This window comes from Hyposmocoma kahamanoa, unplaced genomic scaffold (genome assembly GCF_003589595.1).
Source record: "Hyposmocoma kahamanoa isolate Upper Pololo Valley unplaced genomic scaffold, ASM358959v1 181, whole genome shotgun sequence".
NCBI lineage: Eukaryota > Metazoa > Arthropoda > Insecta > Lepidoptera > Cosmopterigidae > Hyposmocoma > Hyposmocoma kahamanoa.
This window is the reverse complement of record NW_020653712.1, coordinates 1,897,796-1,909,907: the sequence shown is the minus strand read 5'-3', so window position 1 is coordinate 1,909,907 and position 12,112 is coordinate 1,897,796. Positions and strand designations below refer to the sequence as shown.

The following is a 12,112-nucleotide window of genomic DNA, read 5'->3' as shown; positions in this document are numbered from 1 at the left end:
ATTTCTGTTGTCTTTCATCGTTCATTGTCTCAACCGTGTCTTTAGTTCCTATTCTTAGAGTTTCCATAGTCTTGGGCTCTGTTGACATAGTTTTATTACAATGCAAAAGCACTTCCTCCTTGGCATCTGTGGAAGGTTCCTTCTTGGGCGTTATTTTATCTGAATCATTTTGTCCATGACTAATTAAGGGAAGGAGCAAGTTACGTGCATTTTTGTCTTCTTTGTCACTAACATTTAATGTTGCATTTATTCTATTATTTACCGTATTACTTTGAAGTTTATATAAATTCCACGATCCTTGTAATCGATTTGTCGGCAAAAAAAGTTCTATTTCGATGGCTCCGCGGTCTCCAATGGAATTATGATTATTTTGTAACTTCCTAGCTTCAGTTTTACTCATGAAATCTTTGTCTGAATTCAGTTTGGTTTTGGAAGAAGTTTTAACGTTTTTCATTGCTGATGTTTTATTTGATAGAACTTTATGCTGCACATGAGGCATGTTAAAAAGCTGCATTTCAGCTAGGTTTTTCATTATCGGTTTTAAATTATTACTTTGTTTCTCATTCGTTTCCTGTCCCTTTTTATGTTCTTTATATTTCAGTTGTCTTTTATCATTCATTGTCTCTACCGTATCTTTATTTCCTATTCCTATAGCCTCCATACTCATGGGTTCTCCAGACGTTGTTTTATTACGATGCAAAAGCATTTCCTCCCTGGCGTCTGTGGAAGGTTCGTTTCTAGGCGTTATTTTATCTGGATCATTTTGTCCATGACTAATTAAGGGAAGGAGCAAGTTACGTACATTCTTGTTTTCTTTGTTACTAGTATTTAATTTTGCATTTATTCTATCATTTACCTTATTACTTTGAGGTTCATATAAATTCCATGATCCTTGTGATCGATTTGTCAGCAAAAAAAATTCATTTTCGATGGTTCCGCCATGTCCGATCGAATTATGATTATTTTGAAACTTCGTTGCTTTAGGTTTACTCACGAAAACTTGGTCTGAATTCGGTTTGGTTTTGGAAGAAGATTTAACGTTTGTCATTGCTGTTGTCTTACTTGATAGAACTTTATGCTGCACATGAGGCGTGTTAATATGCTGCATCTCAGCTGAGTTTTCCGTCATCGGTTTTAAATTATTATTTTGTTTCTCATTAGTTATATGTATCAATCTATGACCTGGATTTTCTGTGTTCATCATTTGTTGTGTATCATCTGTGAACTCATTAATTGTTATTCTATGAGAATTTTTTTTCACTTCGTTTCTTTTAACGTCAGCAATAGCTTTTACTTCATTTTCAGCACCACTATTATCTTGTGTGTTTTTTCGATATCCAGCGACGTTAGAGGTAATTTCTCTTTTTGCCATTTTATTGGTTCTTTTAGTTAATTCTTTGCGAATTTCTTCACCACAACTATTTTCATACAAAAACTCATCATCAGACGTATTTATTTTATCATGACATTTAGTATCTGTCATTTTGTGATGACATGTTACAAGTGGCTTTATTAGTTTTAATTCAAATGGCTTCGGTGTAATAGTTGTACTTGATTTCTTCCATTGATGGTCCCAGTCTAACTCTTGAATTTTATTTACCTTAGGGCTCTGACCTTCAGAGTGAGGTAAAGACGTTATAACGTCATTTGTACTTGATTTTGCATGTTTGTAGTCAACTACAGCTAAGTGGACCTCTTCATCGCAATCTAGGGATTTCGTTGAACTATCTGATGAAGGTACTTCTTTGTCTTTACGTATAGTTATAATTTCTGGCTGATCTTCTGAGGTAACAACTGTCTCTATCTTGACGGTTTCCTCCTCTTTGTTTTGGGTTTGCTTTTCACCGTCAGTGTTTTGTTTCTGTTGTGCTATTATTTGGGCTATATCTTCTTCATAAAATTCATTGGTTCCCTTGATATCAGAATAAGGAAACGGTCCATTTCCAAACACATAATCAATGATTCTTTGGCATTTCTCTCTATGTTCTCTCCTTTGATCGGAGTCGGAAGTCTTCTGTAGCGTTGTTGTCACGGTGGGTACTGAAATAGCGAGAAAAGATATGATTTTATTCGACAGTTACGCGGGGCGTTTACTATAGGTATGTAAAGTATTAGGTGACCAAAATTTTATGGAAAGCACACCCTTCTCATTATTCGCTTAAGAGGGAGAGGTGACTACAAAGTCGTTTTCCATGAGACTCTGATTTACCTTTACAAGTCATAAGACAAAGGTAGACTTTAACCCAGCCAACACGGAATTCTATTCTGACTCGGCTCCTACTTTTACTAGAACCCGGTCCCAAAAGCTACTATTTAGGTGTTCGAACATTCACTTGACCCACAGTGAGATAGCGTTCAAAAAGGTCCATACTACAGAGGAATACAAATTTATAATAAAATACCCCATCATATAAAAAATAGCCAAAAACAGTTTATTCACCTTCAATCTGAAGGCACTTTTAATAAAAAAGCATACTGTTCTGTCGCAGAGTTCATGCAAGATAATGCGCTATAACAAAAGGTCTCATTGTAGTGTAGTAGTTTTTTAACATACATTATCTTTTAATCATTGGAAATAGATTTTTAAGACTAAATAATATTATATAAGGCTAACTAGATTTAAGTATATTTTGCTATGCCATGTTAGGGTCCATGTGATTCTAAAATTTCATGTACCAACTATTTTTGTACCATGGTTGCAATAAACGTCATTTGATTTCAAAAATATTTCCTTATTTTTAGCCACATTATTTGAATACATCATTTCAATCCGGTTCAAGCTTCGGCTGAAACTTAAATCGTTTCCTACCCTTTCGGGGGTTACAACAAGTACTTCGTCCAACTCATCTATTGTAGTTAAAACGCATACTACATCCTATCGATCCAAGCCTAATCTTAAATCTAAAATCTTATTTAGACACTTTCTTATCAGACAAAAACAAAGGAAAAGCAGCCCACTAGGCCTTCGTCATCATCATTATTTCAGCCGAAAGACGTCCACTGCGAAACTTAGACCTCCCTCAAAGAACGCCTCAACGACCGGTCTTGTGCTACTTGCATCCAACGGATTTGTCAACTTTCACCAGGTTAAGGGTCCACCTTGTTATGGTCTGCCACCGCTGCGTCTTCTGGTACGCGTTCGCCATTCGAGAACCATGTCTTAGGCAACGATTATTATTTGCTCGGTTAGGTATTTATCTGAACACATGAATCAAGCAGAATTCGAAGTTTTTTTTTATTCTTTATTTATTTAGGAGCCTTGACCGTTATTAAAAATGGTAGCCCCATTAGAAAAACAATACCTCAAGAAAACACTTAATAACCTCCAGACGGATACATCAAAATACTACTTAACCAAACATGTATACAAAATTATCGCGGCACTACATGTTGGCTCCGACAAAACAGATTGAAACCATCCAACATTAAATGTACGAAAAGCAGCCTGTGCGCGTCCGCGTTACCGCGTCCTGTTAGGTCCCGTCCGAACACACTCCATGAACAAGTGATGCTCATCCTCAGGAATCCCACACACTTTGGAATTCGGTGAGTTCACCCTCCGCATCAAATATAAAAATTTGTTTAAAGAAACGTGCCCGGGTAGAAGCCTATACCTACGCGCTGACAATTTGACCCCTGCTTAAATTAACATGGCCAAACCAAGGAATACGATGAGGCTCACTCTGTATAGTGTACAGATTCCTTTTTCTTGGGACTTCATATCGAAAGAGAATGGAACTTGCTCTTATAGTTTGCAACCACTTCAGAGAAGTTAGGCACAATGTCGACCTGAGGCCCCTCTGAAGCAGCCGCAATGGCTAACCGCGTAGTCCGCTTCCTCATTCCCTAGCAAGCCAACATGTGACGGCACCCACCGCAACCTCAAGCATCTCCTAGTAGTCGTAACATGTTGTATAAGTTGAAGTTCTTCAAATAATGAACCATACGATTTAAGATGTTGGATGGTCAAATGGTTCCCTTTATTTGTTTTCTATAATACACTTTCTTTATGTTTGGTAAGGCGTTATCTCTGTACGGTTCGGTTGTCGGGGATGCACGTAAGGAGCCTCCTCGCAATGGCATACTATTCAAGGCCTCTGTGTGTCTCACTCGGCGAGTACATTACGACTATTAGCAAATCCTTCATCACGATGGCAGAGTCCGAGATCAAGGTCAAAGGTCATATGGAGTCGTTGATTTTCAGGTGCCAGTGCCGGCTAAACCAATGTTTCACGAACTGCTTATTGTAGCACATTATCCCTTTGGCAATATCGCCCAATATGCATTTTTAATCAATTCGTATCTTCTTAACGGAATCGTTCGAGGTCAAGGTCATAATATGACATATTACGGACTGGTTTCACAAATTGATTATTGAGGCACAATACCCCCTTTGAAAATATCGCGAAATTCGCATTTTTAATTACCTCATTCATATCTTCTGAACGAGACCGTTCGCGGTCAACGTCAAAGGTCACATGGCTTTGTCACAGACCCTGTAAAAAAGTTTTAGCCTTACCGTGCAAGATCAAAAAGTTGTGAGGAAAATAATTGTAACTTGTTTAGAATTACATTTATTTGCTAAGTTTTATTGAAATCGGTTACCGGAAAGTGCGTAAAACTGGGTTCATGTCCTAGTTTGCCACTCTTAGAGGTCGAATATTTTCTTCAAATTTAAATGTGACCAATACTGAGGTACCCTCTTTGCCAACAAAAAAAGAATCACAAATCGCAGGAGTTATACAGCGTAACGTACATATAAAAAAATTGCCATCGAATTGAGAATCTTTTATGTTTTGAAGTCGGTTAACAAATTCCATTTTCATGTTAATACCAAAATAATCTCGTGACCAATAGATTATTCGACGTTTTGATGTCTTGACAGCATTGTATACTTAAAACTGCCGAAAATAACATTTCATTTTTTGAATAATCCTACGAAAGTCAAGCTTGTTTTTTACCTGGATGTAGCTCCTTAACCTAACGTTGAGGGGTTCAGCGATAATATTATATTACACTACAATTTTACAGTTATAAGGCTGCCTTTCCACCAGAGGTGTGTCACGTAGCGAGGCTATGTGCGAGGAAAAATCCACTTACAGAATGACTTAATTTTCTTAGCCCCCCTTAGCGCAGCTCCGGTGGCAAAGGGTTAGCAGAGCTAAGTATTTCTACATACAAAATAGCGAGAGATGTGTACGAGGAATGTGTACTAGGGATGCAGGCGTGGAATGTGTGCAAAACGGTATAAGAAACTAGAACTACTGAAAGTATAACACTAGCCGACCCCGCTCGCGCATAGCTGAAAAGAGTCTGTAACGTATCCGCGTACTTCGCACAGCTTTGGTGGAAAGACAGCCTAAAGGTGGATTCACAATACAAAAGTGAGGCACAATAGAATTGCGGCAATTTAACGGTAGCAATCGCGGAAAGCGATTTAGTATTTTATTAATACGTTTATTATTAGTAATACGAAGTATTTGTTTTTCTTTAGTGAATTTATCTAATTTCTGGCATTGTATTTATTGAAAAGAAGAAAGACGTTAGTTATAAACATATCCCATCGTTTACAGACAGACAAATAACTATCTTAAAATAATAAAAATACAAATTTTTACAATACAAAGCACTCACCGTCAATTTATTTTTACTACTAAGCAGCTAGAGTGCAGAATGTGTTAAACTCACTTAAGAAACTTTAAATTCCATACACAAAAAACACTTCAAATTATAACAAAAAAAGTATCCCGCCATACAGACGACCGTGACAGACCGTCATAGCGATTATTGTTGCGTTTTGCGATAAAAAGCTTACCCGAAACAGGCTTTTAAATTGCATTGCGCGTTAATATGTCACAGCTCTTGATTGGTCAACTCAAGACCATATCGCGCAACGTGATGTATTGCCAGAATTTGTGCATTCTGAATCCACCTTAAGATGTACATTATACAGACTACAAGATGTGTTACTAACTATTAGGTCTACCGCTTAACTGAGTCGGTGAAGTCGGTCCTGAGGTAGCTGCGCAATGCGGGGGAGAGGCAGTTTACGTAACAATTATGTCGCGCTGCACACGGCGTAATATCGACAAGATTTTACTGACGATATTCAATTTATTTATTTACTTACAAAGAAAACATCCTTTTGACCCCAAAGAGGTTCGCATCTTCACTGACGGGTCCAAAATAAATGCAGGAACAGGTACTGGGGTATTTTCTGAAGACCCCAATATCAGGATTTCAACACCGCTTGGCAACCATAACACAGTATTCCAGGCTGAATGTATGGGTATCAAGTTGGCAGCAGAAGCAATCATAGCTAGAAGAGTACAGAGCCACTAAATTCGTATGCAGCATGACAGCATGGCAGTACTTCAAGCACTGGGCGGCTATGACATAAACTCAGGACTTATCCATGAATGCCACCAAGCACTCATGGAGGTATGTACGTACAACCATGTAATACTACAGTGGATCAAAGGACACAGCGGCTCACGTGTCACGTGGACGCTATAGGACCAGAACCTACAGTGCCCCTCCCTTACCAAATGGTCAAGAGCAACTATACAAAGGTACAAAAACTATTCATAATAACACCTGGACAACCCATACGGTTTGTAGACAGGCCAGGGAAGCACTCCCCACGCTTAATGCCAGTCTATCTCGCACATTTCTTAACCTCAAAAGAAAAGAGCTGCGCGTTCTAACTGCCGCTCTGACGGGTCATGGTCCATATAATAAACATCTTTTGAATCTAGGTATCACGGACAGCCCTCTATGCAGAGCATGCGTGGAAGGGGAGGAAACCGCCGCGGACATCCTACTGCAATGCCCATTGCGTGGCCAACTACAGTGGAGTGCCGAGGTCGCTCCAAGAAGTATTTGAAACATCCAGAAGGGCGCCAAGATTTTTGGGCTTGGGTGACACGAGTAGGACCCACTACTCGCAAAATAGGCGCTTGGACGTCTAGTTGCGGACAACGGCCCGTTATACCATAACATTCTTTTGGACTTATAGCTTAAACCAAAGCGTCACAAGACTTAAACTTAAAAGATTTAAATATAGCATAATATAATTTAAATGTAACATACAACATACAAAATAAAAAATAATGCTTAAAAACTAAACAAGGAAAGAAAAAAGATAAATACACACCACTTTACACAAATTACTACAATCTAAAACTTATCTCAAATTTACCAAGCGACTTAAGGCCGCTGAGAGGACACGGCACTTGTCAGTAAACACATCGGGCTCCTGGATCAAAACCAGAAACTTGTATGAATAGCAACTTGGTTGAAAAAAGTGTATATCAAATTACTCAATTGTTGTTATGTGAAAAGATAATAAAAAAAAGCACAATTTCATTGATAATTGTAATGAATCTCGCAGTTTTTCGCTTGTGCACTAAGTCCAATTCGAATGCTAGAAAATACGAATATCGCTTGTATACCTAGAGATAAAATAGCTCCTGTGACATTTAGGGCGTCTACTTCCGTTCTCTGACCGAAACAATTACTCTCAAATAAGTAATAGGGAAACGTGGGGTGTTGGGAGCCCGCGGGTGATGAGAGCGGTGTTAAACTGGACTTTCCCAATGCTCGTATTTGTGCAAAAGGCACTCCTATGTCTTCGTTAACGTTCGACAAGTTTCGAGTCCCGTGGGCGTCCCCGTAGATCCCCGCGTTTAGTCGTATGAGATGGTATGAGATGAGTCGTATGAGATATTTTATATGCCCGTAAAAATATACATAATTTCAATAAGAAAGAAGATATCCATAATATTAACCTTAGAGCTAAGTCCAAACTCATGGTACCACGATTTCGTTTAACCAAGGTAAACAACTCTTTTATGGGGAACTGTATACGTTTTTACAATAAGATTCCGGAGCATATATTAAGTTTATCATTTCCTAAGTTTAAAAACTACATTAAAAATATTTTGATCGAAAAATCATATTACAAAATTGAAGACTACGTGTTAGATAAAGATGTATGGAAAGACGACATGGCTCCAGAATCCACACAAATTTGATTCAAAGTGTATTCCATAGCATTTAAGTTTATTTGAAAAGAGCAATCCCTAGAGTTTCTTGCTCGTTCTTCTCAGGGAGGTCAGCGTAGTGAACGAGCAGTAGCTTAAGCTTAAATGTGACGTTTTCAAGTGTAAATTTATTTTACCTATGGAATAAATAATCTTTGACTTTGACTTTGACTTTGACTTTGACTTTGTTGTGTTTTTCGCTCCGCGCTTATAAAATTTGCTAAATTTCATAATCCCAGGTAAGCATTAAAATGCATAGACACTACATTGTATTTACACTAGCTATGTCACAATACCTATCAAATTTTAGAAGCTATGCTTGAAATCACAATAAAAATAGAAATGTTTTTACTGTTTTATTCCTTTTTCAATTCGATGTTACGCAGATAATGAGAGCTATTTGGCTCTCCTTATCCCATTGCAATATTCACTGGATATTGCGTTAACACTTTCTTCTTTATTTTCATTACTTTTTAACTTATATATTTTATTACATTAATTTTTATTTTTTTTTCAGTCTGTTTGTATATAGTGGCTCCCATTTGACATACGGGATTCTAATCGGCTCCCATTACCCGAACTGTGGGGTAATGAGAGCGAATGACATGTTTTAGTTTTTTCTTTTTTAACCAAATATTTTATTTTAGTTTCATATTTGTTCTGTGATCATCTAGTACCCGGATATGTGAAGCGTATGTTCATAACTAATAAAAATTTAAATTGCATAAACTATGACTTTTATTCATTGACTTACAAATAAATGGACGACGGGTCTAATACAAATACCACGAAAAAAATGTCCCAAGTCAACCTATTCGAAATTTAAATTATAATGTCATCGCAGTATCGCGCTGTCAGTCGAACAAATGAAGACTAAAGCGGAGTTTGACGCTCTGTATACGATTTTAACGCCTTACAAGTGCGGACACTTTTTAGCGCGGACCCGACGTCCATATAATTGTAAGTCAATGCTATCTATATAAATATATATATATAAATCTTATTGTCAATTTTCCTTAATAGGTTCGCATTCCCCCACGCTCCCCTACTCGACACAAAAATCAAAAAGCAATGTCAAGTATGAAGCTTCATTCACAACATGGCTTTTTTGAATTTAGTCGACTATTACTTATTTGACAGTAATTGTATCGAACAGATGTCAAACGGACAACGGGAGTGAACCCCCCCATACCAATGGGACGTAGCGTGCGCAATAGCACTAAACGGTAAGTCAGCAGCTTGATTGCCTCTCCCGATCGGAAACTGCGTCTCTTCCGAGGTGAGGCGCATAATTGCGATTCACAACTGGCCGATCGAAAGCTTTGACATTTCAAATTGGAACAATAGTTGATTTAACTTACAAATTAGAAAGATATAGTAAGAATCAGGTTCATCTTCTCGCTCAGAAACCCGTCTGATTTCGAGACTACCCGATCGGGTCGATTCCGGTTTGAATCAAAATCAGGAAGTTGAAGTTAGAGATTGCAAACATTTCTAGTTGAAGTAGTAATTTAAGTTCAAAATCGCAAATTGATGGTCGATGAGACATGTAGTAAATTAATATAAAATAAAATCTTACAATTTTGTTTCTTTTCACCTACCATTACCTACTCTCTGGTAGGAAATATTAATAGTATTAGCTAAGAACGAAAACGTGTTCGCGCCCATGTGTTTTGTTTTAAGTTTTATTATTGTTATTAACTGTTGTATATATAATTCGTAAGTCTTATTAAAATAAGTTCTTATTGTGTTGTGTGCAATTTTTAGTAAATCAATGCGAGGAAGATGGGTCTTTGACGGGACGTTGCCAATAGGACAGCATTCCAAATCTAACTGCGATACAAGCAAAACTAAGAAGCTCAAGAAGAATCCATAACCAGGTATTTTTCACTACAGTCACAAATAGTTCTCATCCAGTGTGACTCGTCGAAGGGGCCCTCATTTTCTGGTCCTTCAGCAGCCGGATTACATAAAAAAAGAAACTACGTCTTCAAGAAAAAACAATGCCAGTTACAAGAAGCGCAAAATACGTAAGAATCCTCATCCGCCGCACTAATCTGTTTGACGGGCACCGAAACGACCACGGGAACCGAAACGACTGCTACCACTTCAAAACACACGCGCTCCACGTACGACCCGACCGGTGCAACTGTGGAAACCGACGCAACATTCAGACAAATCAACGTCGCGCTGACTGCCGCTTCGCCAGTCTCCCAACTAGCAGAGACACCTGAAGCCGGGCCATTACAAGCGATACACCGCGAAGAATTCACTCGCCTAAATCTATTCGATCCGTCTCTTCGAACAGTCGTCGTAGGCAGCTAGCGGAAGCGCAACAAGAATTATTGAAGCTGAAAATCAAGTTAATGTCTGTAAAGATCGCGGTAATAATAGAGGAATCGGATGAAGACGAACCAGAGGAAGCGAAGAAGGCACGTACTCATCGGAAAGCGTGTAAAGTCTAACCTAACCTAACCTGTATTGCGCCAGCGAGCGCGGACTATGGCCTAAGCTCTCGACTAAGCGAAACTAGAGTCAATTATATTATAGTCAAATTTGAAGAGCTTTGTATGAAAAGAAGTAATGGAGTAGAAATTTTTATCTCTCAGTCATTACAATACTACACGTATATATGTACATGTATGTGTTAATAAATATATATAAGTCATTGACCTACCATATAGGTAAATATCTCAAGGAGCACACTTCAAATGCCTTAAAACGATTATATCTATAAATAGTCTTAATATAGTATAGATTTAGATAATAGTTCTCTATAAATGGTTTTAGAAAAAATATATTGTTCTTACAGACTTATTTCACTCAAGTCAAAATTTTGACACCTTAATACCAAACAACTTAATTAAGTGTAATCTTGCTTAAGTTTTACTCTTATAGTCCTTATTTTATGTTCATCTGTAGAACAACTGATTATTTTTAGTAAAATTGTTCTATACACATCCAGTAAAGTCTATTAATACTCAAAAAACTAGTGTTCTTAAGTTTATTCTAAATATATTTAATTTATAGACATTCTGTAGTGTTTGTACTTATTGACAAACACGTTATAGCGCGTCTTCAGTAGATTTTATTGAAAAAAATGCTACAATTAGGGTTTTTACTCTATTGGACGTTGCAAGAGTTCATGCAAAATGCATTTTCCTCCCCCCCCACAAAATCCCCAATCTAGTTGAAACTCCCCATAATTTGGGGAATTTCCCCACAAATTGGCAACCCTGGATACAATACTCGTAATTCGCGTTCGGGTCGGTCGTGGCCGGCATTTGTTTGTTGACAAATAAATAAACATTGTGAAGTAATTCCGTGTTGTGAAATGATAAAAACAATTGAAATGAGCGCGTAAACTACGTAAGTAAGTACTTCAATGTTGTGTATGTATATTGTGCCGTCTATCAATAGAATACAGTGAAATCATTGAGTGAAATGTGGTTGGCGTGAAGAAATAGCTTCCATTTTGTAATGAAAATTTTATTTCTTCCAACATAAGTTAGATACCTAACTTCATTAAAATATCTATAAAATTATCTATTAAATATCATTATAATATCTATTAAATATCACAAGTCATTAAAATATTCTTTATATTTATATGGTAGGGAATTTATCTACCTTTCTAGTCATATATAACACATTCCATACGTTTTCTTGCGACAAATTGGATTTTTCAATTGTTTTTTTTGACCTAGTATTTTGAAAAGTTTTTTATTGCATAATACGCTCACTATTCTATAACTTTATAAAGGTTTTGTAATACTGTCAAAAGAAAAAATCGCTTACAAAAATCGAGTTTTGTAGACAATAATAAAAACTTCATAGGAGTGAAAGTTCTTCTACAAATCAACTACACTAAAGCAAGTAAAAATAATCTTTTCGTATTCTAAAGTTTTTCTATAGATATAGCTATAGACAAAATGCTCCCAACTGTGTTTTGAAGAACGCTTTAAATTCTTATCGCCATTTATATTTTTAAAGAATGACTGAAAAGAAAAGAATTTCTTTTCTTTACACAAACCATTAATTCCCGAAGTTGCAAAACCACAGAGGCA

The 12,112-nt window shown here is 37.1% G+C and overlaps 1 protein-coding gene across 1 annotated transcript; it reads right to left on the bottom strand.

The window, feature by feature from the left end:
* Positions 1–410: 410 nt before the first annotated feature.
* On the bottom strand, positions 411–6,311 carry LOC113226100. The gene is made up of 3 exons (XM_026458619.1): positions 6,131–6,311; positions 983–2,040; positions 411–450 (listed from the first exon to the last, which is right to left on the bottom strand). The coding sequence occupies exons 1-3, from the start codon at positions 6,165–6,167 to the stop codon at positions 418–420; spliced, it is 1,128 nt and encodes a 375-aa protein (XP_026314404.1). The 5' UTR covers positions 6,168–6,311; the 3' UTR covers positions 411–417.
* Between the last annotated feature and the right edge of the window lie 5,801 nt (positions 6,312–12,112).

Bases quoted from the DNA above. Each gene is read 5' to 3' on its own strand.
- LOC113226100 (XM_026458619.1), bottom strand. From the start codon at position 6,167: ATGCGAACCTCTTTGGGGTCAAAAGGATGTTTTCTTT. The intron at 2,041-6,130 runs GTAAGTAAATAA...TCGCTATTTCAG, and splicing joins GTCAAAAGGATGTTTTCTTT to TACCCACCGTGACAACAACG. The intron at 451-982 runs AAAGCAACGAAG...CATCAGCAATGA, and splicing joins AAGTTTTCGTGAGTAAACCT to AAAACGTTAAAACTTCTTCC.